At 43.9% G+C, this 15,698-nt stretch overlaps 1 protein-coding gene and 1 pseudogene across 1 annotated transcript; one reads left to right on the top strand and one right to left on the bottom strand.

Annotated features, from left to right (window-relative positions):
* Positions 1 to 1,426: 1,426 nt before the first annotated feature.
* LOC136527464 (uncharacterized) lies at positions 1,427 to 6,583 on the bottom strand. The gene is given in 14 exon segments (XM_066520211.1): positions 1,427 to 1,653; positions 2,500 to 2,597; positions 3,257 to 3,350; positions 3,433 to 3,485; positions 3,934 to 4,003; positions 4,102 to 4,172; positions 4,248 to 4,338; positions 4,608 to 4,661; positions 4,774 to 4,860; positions 4,953 to 5,081; positions 5,484 to 5,570; positions 5,657 to 5,727; positions 6,033 to 6,230; positions 6,233 to 6,583. Coding segments are annotated over 14 exon segments (1,437 nt in total). The 5' UTR covers positions 6,483 to 6,583; the 3' UTR covers positions 1,427 to 1,569.
* Positions 6,584 to 9,625: 3,042 nt separating this feature from the next.
* Positions 9,626 to 14,855, top strand: LOC136527159 (U-box domain-containing protein 70-like; annotated as a pseudogene).
* The last annotated feature ends 843 nt before the right edge of the window (positions 14,856 to 15,698 follow it).

Below are 15,698 nucleotides of genomic sequence, written 5' to 3'. Positions count from 1 at the left end.
ATATTTTCAAGGGTGTTAGCACTCCACTAGATCCTAAATGCATATACAATGAGTTAGAGCATCTAGTGGCACTTTGATAACCGCATTCCCATATGAGTTTCACCCCTCTTAATAGTACGGTTATCAATCCTAAATGTGATCACACTCTCTAAGTGTCTTGATCACCAAAACGAAATAGCTCCTATGGTTTATATATTTGCCTTGATTTTTTGTTTTTCTCTTTCTTCTTTACAAGTCCAAGCACTTGATCATCATCATGGTATCATCATCATCATGCTATGATCTTCATTTGCTTCATCACTTGGAGTGTGCTACCTATCTCATGATCCCTGATAAACTAGGTTAGCACTTAGGGTTTCATCAATTCACCAAAACCAAACTAGAGCTTTCAGCCGAGCAGGGGACCGAGGACGGCCGCCGCCCAGAGGGGCCCCACGAGGAGCGCCGTCTTCCAGGCCACCCTCGACGCCGTGGGCTGCTCTAGCACCCTCGCCACTGCCGACAGCACGTACCCCATCGGAGCTGGCCAGTCAGGCTGCGACGGGGTAGGGGACGGACGCAGTAGTGTGTGGGTGAGTGGGGGAGGAGATGAGACGCGCGACGTGGCGCGGTATGGAGCACGACCCAGGAATGGGGAGCCAAACATTGTGGGCAGGCACGCGTGTCGTGGGAGGGAGCGAGTTGTGGGGAAAGGCGGCAACAGCGAGGCGAAGTTCAGGCGCGGCGGTGATTCGAGAACGGGTACGGTCATGATGACAATTCGAGAGGAATGTAAGCAGAGATTTTTTTAATATATTTTTTAGCAACACGAGCGACCGTGCGATTGATAGTGTAAAGGTCTTTCGGGCGGACGAGGTCCACCAACGTGGGCGTGTGGATGTTCAAAACTGCTGCCTCCTGCGTCGCCAGCCGCTCGCACGATCTAGGGGATGTTTGGTTCCCCCTTCTAAACTTTAGTCGTTGTCCCATCAAATATTTGAACACATACATCGAGTATTAAATATAGACTAATTACAAAATTAAATGCACAGATTGAAACTGTTTTGCGAGACGAATTTTTTAAGCCTAATTAGTCCACGATTTAACAATATGGTGCTACAGTAAACATATACTAATGATGAATTATGTACTTTACTTTTTTACTAGTATCCAAACATCCCATGCGACGTTCCCATATGACACGTCCCCACCGGATCAAACACCCCGCTAGTCGAAACCGTCATAAGCTACGAAAGCCGTACCAAGGAAAAGCTTCGCCGAGCTGCCCCTGACCTGTTCCGTGCTTCGTCGTCGTCTACTCTCCTCGCAGCCGGAGCTCGGCCATGAATGCTCCAGCCACTGTGATCTTCACCTTCTCTGACCATTGTCGTTTCCGTTGGCTCTGTTGCGTCTCAACCGTTGATGAGAAGGTATACAGAGGACATACTTTAACTAAGTGATGCTGTTGGATTAGGAGTTCCAGTCACAATCGATAAAGAGAAATTATTACAGGGGACTGTTGTGATATCATTCCATCATGAAGCATGGTAAACGATGGGCGACAATATTGCTGCATTCACGCAGGGCTCACTAGAGGAAGCGATCGAACCATTCGCTTGCTGCCTTCACCATGTCGATTGTCATTTGATGGCCGATCCCAGGCTCTGCAATGAACTGACCAGTACAGATAAAAAAACGTTAGTTGACCCAAATAGTGAAAGTCCATATTTCAGAGAGAAACTAGAGCTGTCTGTTCATCCAAACCAGTGCCCTTTATGTGATCAAGTGCAGAAGATAATTCAACATATCTTTGACAAATTGTGTCTTCTCTAGAAAAGTTTGGTATATGCTCTTACGCTCTCACCACGAGTAATATACTACTACAGCACAAGAGGCACCACACTACTATAAGAGTCGTCAGATATGATGATTGCTACATTCTTCAAGTGTCGAACTTGAACCTGCCATCATCCACCTAGTACGGTACTGCACGGACGCATAAACACCATAGTCCCCACAACTCAACATTCAACTGAAGCTGACTCATCTTTAAGACGGAAAACATATATGGGAGTCAGGACTACCAGTAGTAGTTCCTAAACTGCTAGCAGAGTCAGTGCTACTTCTCTGTCAGTCGCCAGCAATAATCAGTTCTGAACCAGGCCGAGGCATTATTTCAAAGAATATTCTGGCTTGCATTCATAAGATATATGAAGATATCGAAATGCTTGATAGTTTTAGTTGAACAAGCACCGACATCCCTCCTTGTAAATGATGAGGATTATAATAATTTGCATGCATAGGCCCTCTACTGGGAGAAAACTCCCAAAGTCCATGATCTTCTCTTGGGTGGCTTTTAATTTGGGCCTAGATTTAGGTATGCTACAACTCTCCAAACTCTTATTTAAGATTATAATAGTGTTAGATGATGATTATTCAAACCAAAATTAAATCTTAATGATTCTAAATTAGTAAAAGTGATGTAAAAAAGGTGGGAAGAGACAGTAGTATGCACGGTACCATGAACTTCTCCGCAGAACCAGATTCTTCATAAGCCTTAGCAGCTCTTGAAGTAGCTTCTTCTAAACCACCTATTGGGCAGCGAGGGTCTTCAAAGCCTATGGACAAATTAAGTACAAACATCAGAAGATATACTACTCCCTCTACTTCAAATTGTAAGTCATTTAGGTTTTTTCCTAAGTCAATTTTTTCTAACTTTGACCAAGTTTATAAAACAATATATCAACATCTACAATATCAAATAAGTGCACTATCAAAATATATTTCATGGCGTATCTAATGAATTTCGTTTGATGTTATAGATGTTTGTGCATATTTCTATAAACTTGGTCAAAGATAGAGAAGTTAAACTTAGGACAAAGCTAAAAGACTTGCTCCTTCCATTCCTAGTTATAAATTGTTTTTGCTTTTATAAGTACATAGCTTTTGCTATGCACCTACATATGCACTATGTCTAGATACATAGCAAAGGCTATGTACCTAGAATTCTAGAAAAGCCAAAGCAACTTATAATTTGGAATGGAGGGAGTATGTATTAACTACTGAGTTATGCTAGTTTTGGGGGCCAAGCGCTAAATATAGTTCTCTGGCCCAATCATGAAACCCAAACATAATGCAGATCGATGAGATGTTCCAACTTTCAACCCTCACACAAACAGGTGGTGACACATGGAAGAAAGGTGAGGACTGTCTTAATAGTTATGGAAGTAGTATTGGTCAAACAAAAACATACAGCAACAAATATGTTGGCACTTACCATTTAGAAGGAGCAGCGGCCGTGGTGCAAGCAAAGGAAGTGAATAGGGGGCATCAATTTGCGAGTCCAGACCTGGTGCTATCTTTTCCCAAACCTGGTAAAATATGTAAAACAATGGTAAAAATGTTCATAAATTACACGTCAGAAATAATGAGTCAAATAAACTAAACACTCACCTTTTCAACAACTTGTGTATCTATTTCGCTCTTTCCTAAGTCAATTCTTGCTTCTACAAGAGCAAATAACAGAAAAAACAAAATAAACAATCACATGCAAATGGTTTGAAATAAATATAACAAATTCCAGCCATAATGCTACATTCTTTTGAACCATAAATACAACAGGTGAAGCCCCCACTATAAAATTTTATTATAACCAAAGAAACAACTGTACAAACAAAAGGAAAAAGGAGAGCATTATGACTGGCTACATTATTCAATGCCTAGAATGCTACATTATTCCAATGGCACAAGCATCAACGCTCAAATAGGTGATACAAAGAGATAGTGCATTCCTGCTATTTTGACTGGCTACACTTGCTGTAATATATTCATTTTCCTTTTCCTTTTTCTCCTTCCTTTCACAAAGTGATGCTATTTTATTTACATTAGTCAATAGGTGCCTTGCACCTCCTGTTCCCTTAAAAAAAGAGAGAGACATAGTGCATAGAATCCCACCTTCAAATAAAGGTTTTATGCTATTCACCCTAGCCTGCCACTTGTTGTTATCAATGGCCCACCGAAATCCCTAGCCATAGAAAGGATACAGCTTTACACAGAGGAAATCATAAAATTATGTGCAGTATTTATACCTATAAATTTATACACAATAAGTTGTATTTGAACCTGAACACCGATTATAGGAACAATGACACTATACCGTGTGTCCACAAAAGCAGCAAACCATGCGTGCATTCCTGTATGCTGCTAAGGTTAGTTAATGAAGTTAATAATCTTATTCAATATAAAGTTGACATCATGATCTGCAATACCTCCAAGCGATTCACCGGTAATCCCAATCCTACAGGGATCGATGTCCTCCCTCTCACTAAGGTGGTCTCCAAGCTTTATCAAGTCCCACACCTGCAGATGTCCAAATTTGGTTAAGATTCCTCTGTCGTCATAAATTCTATATCAAATAAAAAGAACTATAACATTTTAAAAAGTATGATATAAGTGTTTGTAAGGCACGATACAGTTATGTTACGAGAACCAGGACAAAAGAACAATTCCAGAATTACAAAAATCCAGAATCAAACTAACAAGTTCATAAGGCATGATACAGCCATGTTGACTTAAGGGCCCAGAGATGGCCTAGAGATTAGCTTTAAGAGCTGCTTTAAATATAGTACCGTGTCAAAAATAAAAGGCATCGTATCCCCATTCCGCCAAGCCGATTTCAGTGCCTGATTTTAAAAGTAAAAGTAGCAGGGTCAAGCCGAGCGAAATAAATGGATATCACTGTCAAATTTAGTGGGCACAATATGATGTAAGATGGGCCCATGATAAGTAGGTTACATCTATATAAGTGGTTTCATTGCTGGCCCTTTCACCATGATAGCGAGAGTCAATAGCAACACAAATGTAACCCCTGGAGGCATATCCCTGCAAAAGCAAACTGATCAACTAAAAGATAAAGCTAATACATTGTATAGGGGTATGCACTTCTTAGCAGAGTTCGAAAGAGGTTATTTTACCTCAAGCAGAGGGCGCAGCCATTCTTTGCATTTGTAAGAGCTGTGCAAGAATACAATAGCTGGTTTTCTTTTAGGGACAGGGTCATTAAGTTTCAGCAGAAGTACAGGTACTCGTCCTTGTTCACCTAGCTGTTTGGAAAAAAGTAATAACAATTTTCTGGTTAGGAAAAGAGAAGGAAAATAAAAAATAATAGTGATGCGTTGATTCTACATATTAGTGCAGGAATGCATGTGAGTCTGGATCTGAGAACCTCAAAAAAGATACCAACTATCAAGGTATGCCCAAGTATTCAAGAGAGGGGTGAGGAGAACAGGAACTTGTGTGCTTGTGTGTAAGTGCCTTGTGACCCCCATGTGCAGTAAGTGTGCACTATTTATCTATTATTGCTCTTCTCCTGCCTCTTAAGGCTGCTTCGATGTGATTGGCTCCTGTAGGCTGTAGCTGACAAGTTTCTATCTCAAGCAAGCAAACTGACGTTTGATATTCGCTCGCAAAGAAATTAGGACTGTTGGACTAATCTGGCCGCTTACCTCAGTGATTAAGTAGAAATTTTCTTCAACCAGCTTCTCCTTGAAGTTCTCCACTTCTTTACTGGGGCACGACTTCATCGGATTTGCCTGAAATATCCCAGAGATACAACAGGCAATCAACCGGGGGCATGTCGGTCTCACAAAACATCTTCGTTGAAATCAAGGATCCTGACCTCATTGGGCGACAGAGGCTTTTGGTACAACGGGTTCTTCACTGGACTCCCTTTCTCCACCGAGAGAGGCACTGACGAAAATCAACCCAATCGAAAGGCACAAGTTTCAGATATGGCATATCGTTTGAAGAATTCAGTGTGTAGCATGAACTGTGATTAATTGACTGTTAAGCTTATGCTTGCTGCATCTCAAAAGGTCACACTTTACTCGCTAATTGCTTCCAAGAAACACTTCAATCGCTAATAAGATCCTACCCAGATCAGCGATGTTTAACCGAGCTGCTTAAAGCACTACCAAAGTGTAGTTTGATTCTGAACATTCAAATTCCATCCCCAGCAGAGCGCTGCTCGCGAGTTGGGCGGGAGAGAGCCTGACCTTGGAGATCGCGGCGGCGGCTGAGCAGGACCTGGAGGAACTCTGACCTGAGCCCCGCGCCGGCGGCGGCGTCGGCGTCGGCGGCGGCGCTGGCGGCCATTTCTCTCCCCGGAAACGCATCGCCCGCGGCTGCTGTGGTGGCGTCACGGCTGCTGGGAGAGGGACTGGGTAGTCTGGGCTTGTTGTACTTGGAGCGGGCCCCTGCTGCATATTCAAGTACCCGCCCCGCTCCCTCCCCGAGACGGGCACGTGCGCGAGGTCATCGACGGAGCCCGCGAGGAGGCGGCCCGGACGCCACATGGCAGCCAGCGCGAGTGCGGCGGCGAGCGTGGGCGCTATGATGGCCCTCCTCGGGAGCATCGGCTGTGCCTGTGCGAGCCGCGCCGCGGTGGGGAGTGGTATCGGATAAGGTCTGCGGGCGGTGCTCACGGCTCGCCGGAGCGTCGCCATCGGAGCAGCGTGGCGTCGCGTGTGGAGTGGAGCGCGTGCCGTACAGTGAGAGCTCGTGTAGACAGCAGACCTGCAACTGCGATGTGACGTGCACCTCGGACTCCGACGTGGCGTTGCTGCTGGGTTACGTGTACCTCGGACTCCCGTGGCTTTGGCTGCTAGCGCCTACGCTGTCTCGATCTGTCCACGCCAGTCTCCAATAACAAACACAACACTCATCAATCGTCAAGACAAAAAGAGAAACAAACAAAGTTGCTGACAAGCTGGAAGGAGACTAGACAAACAAGCATGAGTCCCTCACAGTGTGGAGGCGATGCCAAAAAATGAATGGATCCCACGGTGTACGGTGATCAAATGGGCATCGGTTTGTGGAGCTGCAACGCTGAAAAAAGTTGGAACCGAAGCCATCAGTACACGTGAGGACCGCAAGAAATAAAATAAACTTCATCTTCTCAACCTTAGAGAAAGTATAATAGCAGGCGGTAAGCTGATTAAATACTAGGTGAAGGAGAGAAGAGAGGAAAGAGAGGAGAAGTTGGTTGTAAACTTATAGCCGGTTTGGACACAAGAACTAAAAAAAATTATGAAAAAGATAAGTTGATTATATATTAATAGTGATGAACTAACTACGCTGTAAAGAAACCTTATCGCCAGCAGCTGGCTATATTATTATCTTGCTCTTTTCCTTCAAGCGGCAAGACTAGCGCCTGGTTTGGAGAACTAAAATAGTTTTTTAATGATTTGGCACCAGAGCTACATGCTTTGCTCTCGGTTTTTCTGGCACCACTCTGAATTAGCATCACTTGCTGCAGTGGCTGAAGTGATGCCTCGATCTTCTACTCCTCTTAAAGCACGAAGTGGAGTGAGCCTCGTCTGGAATTAGAGAAGTCCGTCATGAAAGATGGCTCCGGCGCTCAGGTAGATACTGCTAACGAGGCTCCTCGATCGCTATTAGCAGGTGATCAGTCCATCCTTCACGCGCAGGAAAATTTCCAATGGATTCGAGTGGATGTTTCGTTTCCTTCATTTTGCGTAGGAATCGAAGCCTTTCTAGAGGAAAGTGACGGCTGGTTCCTACGATCCAAACGCAGGTGACGCAAAGTAAAACAGAGGAATCTTGTTTTTTTTTAAATTTCTATGGAAAAACTCCAATTCAAATAGGCCCTTAACATGATATGATTCGCCGGCTGTAGTGTATGACATGATTTGCTTGGGGCCCATAAATGGAAACACTTCTTTTTCTAGCTTGCTCATTCTTTTCTTTTTTTCTTAAAGCATGAAGTGGAGTGAGCCTCGTCTGGAATTAGTAAAGTCCATCATGAAAGATGGCTCTGGCGCTCAGGTAGATATTTCTAACGAGGCTCCTCGATCACTATTAGTAGGTGATCAGTCCATCCTTCACGCGCAGGAAAATTTCCAATGGATTCGAGTGGATGTTTCGTTTCCTTCATTTTGTGTAGGAATCGAAGCCTTTCTAGAGAAAGACGACTGGCTCCTACTATCCAAATGCAGGTGACGCAGGTAAAACGGAGGAATCTTGTTTCTTTAAAATTTCTATGGCAAACTCCAATTCAAATAGGCCCTTAACATGATATGGTTCGCTAGCTGTAGTGTATGACATGATTTTCTTGGGGCCCATAAATGGAACACTTCTTTTTCCGGCTTGTTCATTTTTTTTATCAGGTACAACTTGGATGCACATAACACACTCTCCACACTCACACCATACGCACACACACGTGCACACATACGCGTACGTGTCCGTACACACGTAAAGAAGAGATTGGGAGACGACATCGTCTCCAATGCACGGGAAATGCACACGCGTGCGAGTACCCTGAAATTTCTGTAAATTTTCCAGAAAAAGGTGTGATCACCAGAATTGGAACCCTGATGGGTAACGTCCCACTGTACCATTGGACCACAGGCCCATTTGCTATGGCTTGCTCATTCTGCCACTCGTAGGCCCCGTTCGGTTGGCAGAATTTTGACTGAAACTGTTCTGGCTGAATTGTTGGGAGAGAAAAACACTGTTCCAGCTGAAAAAAGAAGTCGAACAAGTCGAATATGGGGTAAGCCGAACGGGTCATAAATGCTCCACCGACCCCTAGTGTGATGGTGTCGAAATTCAGCTCGAACACAAAGTTCGACCACAATAGTATGTATTGTTCGATTAGAACGACTCACAGTTCTATTTGAAAACACACCGGAGCTGCTCTAACAAAAAAAAAAAACGTTGAAGTTAATGACCATTCGCTCAAAACTTCAGGCATGTTTGGAATATTTTTTTCTATAAGATTGAATTGATTTCTATAAATTTTCTAAGTGGTTTATGTGAAATTTCTACATTCCAAACAGTTAAAGAGAAACAACCAGTCTAGGAAAAAGGAGAAGATGAAAACAAGTTCAACCTGCAGTGACAACTTTACGATTCCCATGCATAAAGTCACGTTCTAGAGAAGTGGATTAGTATTTAGGTAAAAGAGTTAAATTCATATTCTTCAATCCATCGAATAAAAAGAAGTTGTCTAATATCCAACACTCGTGTTTTACTAATGCTGATCATCTATTTTTTTCTCCGTACCTTCTTTCTCCTCCAAACGCGCCACCACCACCCAACGCCCATTGCTCCGCCGTGGCGAGGTCGGGTCTCGTCAGAGCTCCACGACCACGCCTCGCCTCCCCCCCCCCCCCCCCCCTCCCGCCCCGCCCCTCTTGCTGCTGCCATGCCCATGGGCGCCTCTGCCCCGAGGTGGTCCGGCCACCTCCTCTGTCGTCGGAACCATAACACTGTCCTTCCACTGTCCCATCATCTGACATGCCTCCCTCGAGCCCTTTCTAAGGCCAACGAATTTGGAAAATAGAAGATAAGGAGAGGCAAGAGATGAAAAAGAAAAAATTCAAGCGTCGGATATTATCTCTAAAGCACTCGATTATTCTATAGCATTTCTTAATAAAAGAATAATATAAAAGTCAAATTCTTCCTCAACCGCAGCGGGCCACGAGCCCACGACTCCAGGAGGCGCTCGTGGCAGTGGCACTGTGAAGGCCAGGGCGGGGTCAACCTTCAACCAGGGTGTCCTACTTGGCAGAGAGACGGAAACCAAACCGCTGCACAGAGGAGAGACAGAGAGAGATTCTCGTCAAGTCGTCCACTCGTAGTCGCCGCCGCCGCCACCCGCCACGCACTACCACAAGCCACGGGCGAGGACCAAATGCGCTCGCAGTCGCTGTAGCGCCACCGCATCACCCATCCGTTGGGGCCTTGTGGGTGTCACGCGATGGAGGCGGACGAGCCGGCGGAGGAGGCGCGGCGCGCAAAGGAGGCCCGGCGCCACGGCGCGCTCCTCGACCCCAGAGACATCTCCTTCCTCAACAACCGCGCCGCCGCCTACCTCCACATGGGCAAGGTCTCTCTCGCGCAACCGCACCCCGAAGGCCCCAACCCCCTCTATTCTATACCCTCGCTGGCGACGCGGTGTCTGATGCTTAGGACATCTCCAGTATAACGAGTGCGTGAGGGACTGCGACGAGGCGGTGAAGCGCGGCAGGGAGCTCAGCGCCGACAACAAGTTGATCGCGAAGGCCCTAACGAGGAAGGCGGCGGCGCTGATCAAGCTCGCGGATTGCGCCAGGGACTACGCGCCGGCAATTAGGGCCCTGCGGCAGTCGCTGGACGAACACCGCAGCGAGGAGACGCTCGAGAAGCTCAACAAGGCGGAGAGTGCGAGGAATGAGCTAGAGGCGCAGGAGCAACTGCATGAGGCTGCCGACCACCATCGTGAGAGAGGTTTGCGTGTTGCTCGATTATGGCATTGTTTAATATGGGTATGGGAAATGGTTCCCATGTGACTGAAGACCATCATTAAAGAAAGGGATGAGTAGATACTGCTTCTAGCAACCTATGTTTTAGCATCATATATTTGATTGTGATATACATATAATACAAGGATACAACTGCTTAGTGCTCACAAACCCTGCAGGCAATGAATTGTTCAAGCAGAAGAAGTACCATGAAGCAGCAGTACACTACACTCAAGCTATGAAAATGAACCCAAAGGATCCTAGAGTAAGCATTTTTGGCTATTCCCCTGTTTTTCCTTCTCAAATAAATAGAACTAGATATTCTTGGTAAAGTCATACTCATACCTCTTTTGAATTTAGAGTGATTTCTTATAAACTAAATTTGCATCAGTAAATATGCCGTCTATGATCAGGCACATTTGGCATGCTTATTCATTCTAAAGTCATGTTCTAGGGCTTCCTCTTTCTTCCTTGGCACACTTAGCAATGGTATTTTTTTGGAAAGATCTTGGCAATGGTAATTTGTTATTTTGTTTTGATGTATATGACTGATGTTTCAGGTTTTTAGCAACAGAGGTCAATGCTACATCTATCTGGGAGCTTTACCTCAAGGCCTCGAGGATGCAGAGAAATGCATCGAACTGGATCCTACTTTTCTGAAGGGTTATGTGCGCAAAGCTAAAGTTCAGTTCCTGATGGAAGATTATGAAAATGCTATGGCAACTTACCAAGAGGGTTTGAGGTGTGACCCAAATAACCTGGAAGTACTTGATGGCTTAAGGAGGTAGTTTTCCAGCTCTCTTTTAGTCTTCTGGACATGATTATTTGAACTGACATTTTGTTTGTTGTTCTAGATGTGAAACACACATTAAGAGGGGTCATGGGGGCGCTGGTCGTGAGTTCTTTAAACAGATGTTGGTAAGTCTAATTTCTTTGAAAGAGTATTAACGATTACTTGGTTTTGTTTTGATTCTTGCAAAATTAGCATGCCTTCTTTGTATACTTTAATGTGACCTGTACTCCTTAGTGCAACAAATGGTACTTAACACATAAACTGTACCTTGACTATTAAGGTGCTTATCTGTAATTAATCTTAAGAAGTTGCACTTAAAAACTGTGAACAGGCTATATGGGGATTGTGAAATATAGTCAATGAACACCTAACTAATTATGAAATCGGGAATACCATCAACCCAATTTAGCCAAAACTTGGTTAAATAAACTTGGTATGTTATGAGGTCCAGACTCCAGTAAAATTTTAACTGGTCTGGTAGAGCTCAAGTCCTGTGCAGTTAGTAGTTTAGATTTGTGGTTTCATGCCCTGTGACCCTGTCTAGATTTCTTCACTGTGCCTTGACTTCCATATGGAATTTATATGCTAACAAAGTGCAGCTAAGGGTATTTAGAGGGTACATTCACTTATGGAATTGATCCTTAGTTTTTTTTTTTTTGAAAGAAAGGAATTAATCCTTAGTCTCTCTTGTGTTTTTGCATGGGTTGAAGGATGGGGGAAGGGTTCTATGGGATGTTATTCTAAATGAATACTTATCCAGTATCCTTTCAGGGAGGTTTTCATCCAGAAGACAATTTGCGTGATATACAAAAGGCATTTTCTACAATCTCATCCATGCAGGAAGCTTCTGAAGAGCCCTTGGGGCATACCAAATCTGAACGGATGGTAAATATGTAACTGAACTGAACTATTGTCATCTAAATAATTTACTGAAGCACCAAGTTAAATTATCTTGATTGGAGGCCCAACATCACAATCCAATCATTTTTTTCCTAATAGTTTCATCATGTTAAACACAGACTTCTCTGAACCTTGCTGACAATTGCTAGGGCTATGGCGGACTGGCAGTCATATGAAAGCCTTTCCCATTTTCATGATAGTACACAATTTTTCCCGTTCATAAACTATCCAAAATGAATACTTTTTTAATGGTTCTTCCAGAGAGAATTTTGTACAGAAGATGGTTTGGATAGATTCCAAAATGCAATGGAACAATTTGCAATATTCAAGAAGGAAGCTTCTGAAGAGCGCTTGAGGCGTACTGAATCTGAACGAATGGTAAATCCGTAACAAAATTTGCTGAAGTCTTGTCTATAAAATTTATTGTGGCCAAAATAAATTATCTGATCAGTGGCTGACATCTCATTTAATCATTTCTTTCTCAATAGTTGGATCATATCAAGTACAGAATATATTTACAGTGGGGGCCTCCCCTGCTGTATTTAATATTCAAAAAAAGTACAGAACAGATTCTCCTATATTGTTGCTACTGCTGCTCCAAGAAATGGGCCATCTTGCAACAGGCCACTGCCACTATGTTTACTGTTGACTTGCCAAGGCCATGGCAGCCATACGAAAATTTCATTCTTATTCATGATTTTTTTTTCTTTTAAAAAATCTAGGATGTCAGCAGGTTACTCTTTTAACAAAATTTTAGGCTATTACATTACATACAGTCAAAAGTAATCTATCAGGATGCTATGAATGAGAATGGTCACGTTTTTAATTTCTCAGGCTAGGACAATGGAGGGCTTGTATTTAAACCAGGTCCAACAAAGGAAAGAAACTGAGGAATTTCTTTCAAGGATACAACAGGAGTTGGAATGCTTTAAAATACAACATGATGAGGTCACTAAAAAGCTTCAGAAGTCCAATGAGCATCTACAACGTCAGCTCTCTGAATCCAGAGGACAGTATGACTGGCTTCTATCAGAGTATGATCACTTGCTACATGATAGGGATCGTGCAGTTCGTGAGGTTGAAGAGTTACGCCAGAAAAGAGGGCAGATGCTTTTGGATTTGGTTACATCAATGTACTTAGAATTTTCACCATCTGAACTGGAGTTTGCAAGTAAAAATTTCAGCAGTTCACTGATGATTGGAGAAGGTGCATTCGGATGTGTATACAGAGGTGTCCTCAGAAACATGACAGTTGCAATAAAGGTGATGAAACCTGATACTTTGCAGGGAAGATCACAGTTCGAGCAAGAGGTAATTTACCCACTTCATCCTGAAATCTTACTTTGCCCTTCTTACACGGGAAAAGTGGAGTTGATCTCTAGCTCCTTTCTGGTTCAAAACTGAAACTAGATAGAACATTTACTTTTGAAGGACATCCTCATTCCATGAATGATGAATAGATTATTTTGGATTTCTGTTGCAGGTTGCTATCCTGAGTAGGGTGAGGCACCCTCACCTTGTAACTCTATTAGGAGCATGCTCAGAATCATCTGCACTTGTCTATGAGTTCTTGCCAAATGGAAGTCTTGAAGATTTTCTCGTCTGTGCAGATAAAAGGCAAACTTTGCTGTGGCAGATCCGCATCCGAATTATTTCTGAGATATGTTCAGCACTAATCTTTCTGCACACGAATAAGCCACACCCAGTTGTTCATGGTGATCTGAAGCCAGCCAACATCCTTCTTGATGTTAACTTAGTCAGTAAGCTTAGTGACTTTGGTATCTCTCGCCTCCTAATCCAGTCCAGCACCAATAACACTACCCTTTATCGCACCATGCATCCAATGGGAACCCACTTGTACATGGACCCAGAATTTTTTGCCACTGGAGAGCTGACATGTCAGTCCGATGTGTATTCTTTTGGGATTGTGGTCTTGCGCCTTTTGACAGGGAAACCTCCTGTTGGTATAAAGAAGACTGTGGAGGATGCGATGATGAAAGGTGATCTGAACTCAGTAGTTGATTCCTCAGCAGGAGAGTGGCCTGATGTGCAAGTCCAACAGTTAGCACACCTTGCTCTTAGTTGCACGGAGCTGAGCCGGAGGTGCCGTCCTGATCTCTTGGGCGATGTGTGGAGAGTGGTTTTGGCCATGAGGGATGCTGCGTCTGTGACCTATACCTTCTGCCTCATCATCTAGATCAATGTCTGATAAAAACCGCACTCCATCGTATTTCATCTGCCCTATATCTCAGGTGAGCATAACAGGGATTTATTAGGCCTTCATTGAATATTTAAGCTGAATGTGTCATCTGTTTGTCTTTGGAAAAAAGCAGTGCATGAATATAGGCTTTATCTAATGACTAACCAGTACTTGTGTGGTCTTATTTTAGGATGTCATGAGCGATCCACATATCGCGGCTGACGGATTCACCTATGAAGCCGAAGCCATCAGGATCTGGCTCGACAGTGGCCACGACACATCTCCAATGACCAACATGCGACTAGAACACGACGAGCTCATTCCCAATCGCGCTCTTCGTTCTGCCATCCAGGAATGGCTGCAGCAGCAGAATACGGCCTTGTAGTCTGTTGTTCCCTGTTGGATCGCAGCGTGCTTCTCCACCACAGGTATCAGTAGGGTGCCTCTCTACCAAAGAGTGTTGGTCCCAGACACTAGTCGAATTATACTCTACAATTAGTTGCTCATCGACTGCTGGCGCCCGTACAGCTTCAGGATTTAACTAGCTATAATTGTGTAGTTAACATACTGATGCGGTGATGCTTGCCAAAGCCTTCATGCCCTGTTTAGTGTTTACCAAGCGTAGAAGATAAAATAGCAGCGTCTTTCCTAAGACTGTAGCTGCAATTCAGGTACAGACTGAAGGTCATTTACCTTACTTGATTCCTCTCACCAGCGTGTGCCTACTACTGCCCCTACGATCCCGGCGCAGTTTCTCCGACTTTGTTGAGGCAAAGTGACTTAAGGAACAGTAATTTGTCTCTCTGAACAGTTACCTGACTTCGAAAAATGCAGTAATATTAGCATAAAATCTGATTCATCCATCTGCGAACGAACAGCCTAAACATTTATCCAAAGTCACAAAGACATTCTTTCCCTGACTTTTCTTTAGCGAGTCAGAGAATCCACAATGTCTATCATCAATGGTATAGTGTTTTTTTCTCACAACAGTACTTTTTAGCATGGCTTTTCAGCGAAATGAAAGGGTCCTTTGGGCGGTTTGAGGCCTTGTCGGACTCTTGGTCACCGTTGTCCGAATGTCCGGTGCTACGAGGGAACAGTATTTTTTAATCCGACTTTTCAACGAAACAAACAGTTTGAGGTCTTGCCGGACTCTTGGTCTTGGCACCGTTGTCCGAATGTCCAGTGCTATGAGGAGAGGCATGTAGACAAGGAGCACAATTTTTTTTTTCAAGGACACGTGCTCTCCCACTGTACACACTGACATACGGAGTACGTCATAAGGCCTTCAGAATAAAGTCAAGCTACTGATCCTAGCTGGCTCAAGTGGATTATGTTGAAAAAGTCAAATTCTTATCCTTTAAAAGATTTAAAAAAAATCAAATTCTTCCTCAACTGCACTCGTGGGTTCGTGGCAGTGGCAGACTGTCAGCGCACTATAAGGTGGGGCCCACCTTCAATCCTGGTGTCCTACTTGGGCACTTGACAGAGACGGAAACCAAACCGCTGCATAAGGGGA

This window comes from Miscanthus floridulus, chromosome 19 (genome assembly GCF_019320115.1).
Source record: "Miscanthus floridulus cultivar M001 chromosome 19, ASM1932011v1, whole genome shotgun sequence".
NCBI classification, from domain to species: Eukaryota; Viridiplantae; Streptophyta; class Magnoliopsida; order Poales; family Poaceae; genus Miscanthus; species Miscanthus floridulus.
This window is presented reverse-complemented; position numbering and strand designations above follow the sequence as displayed.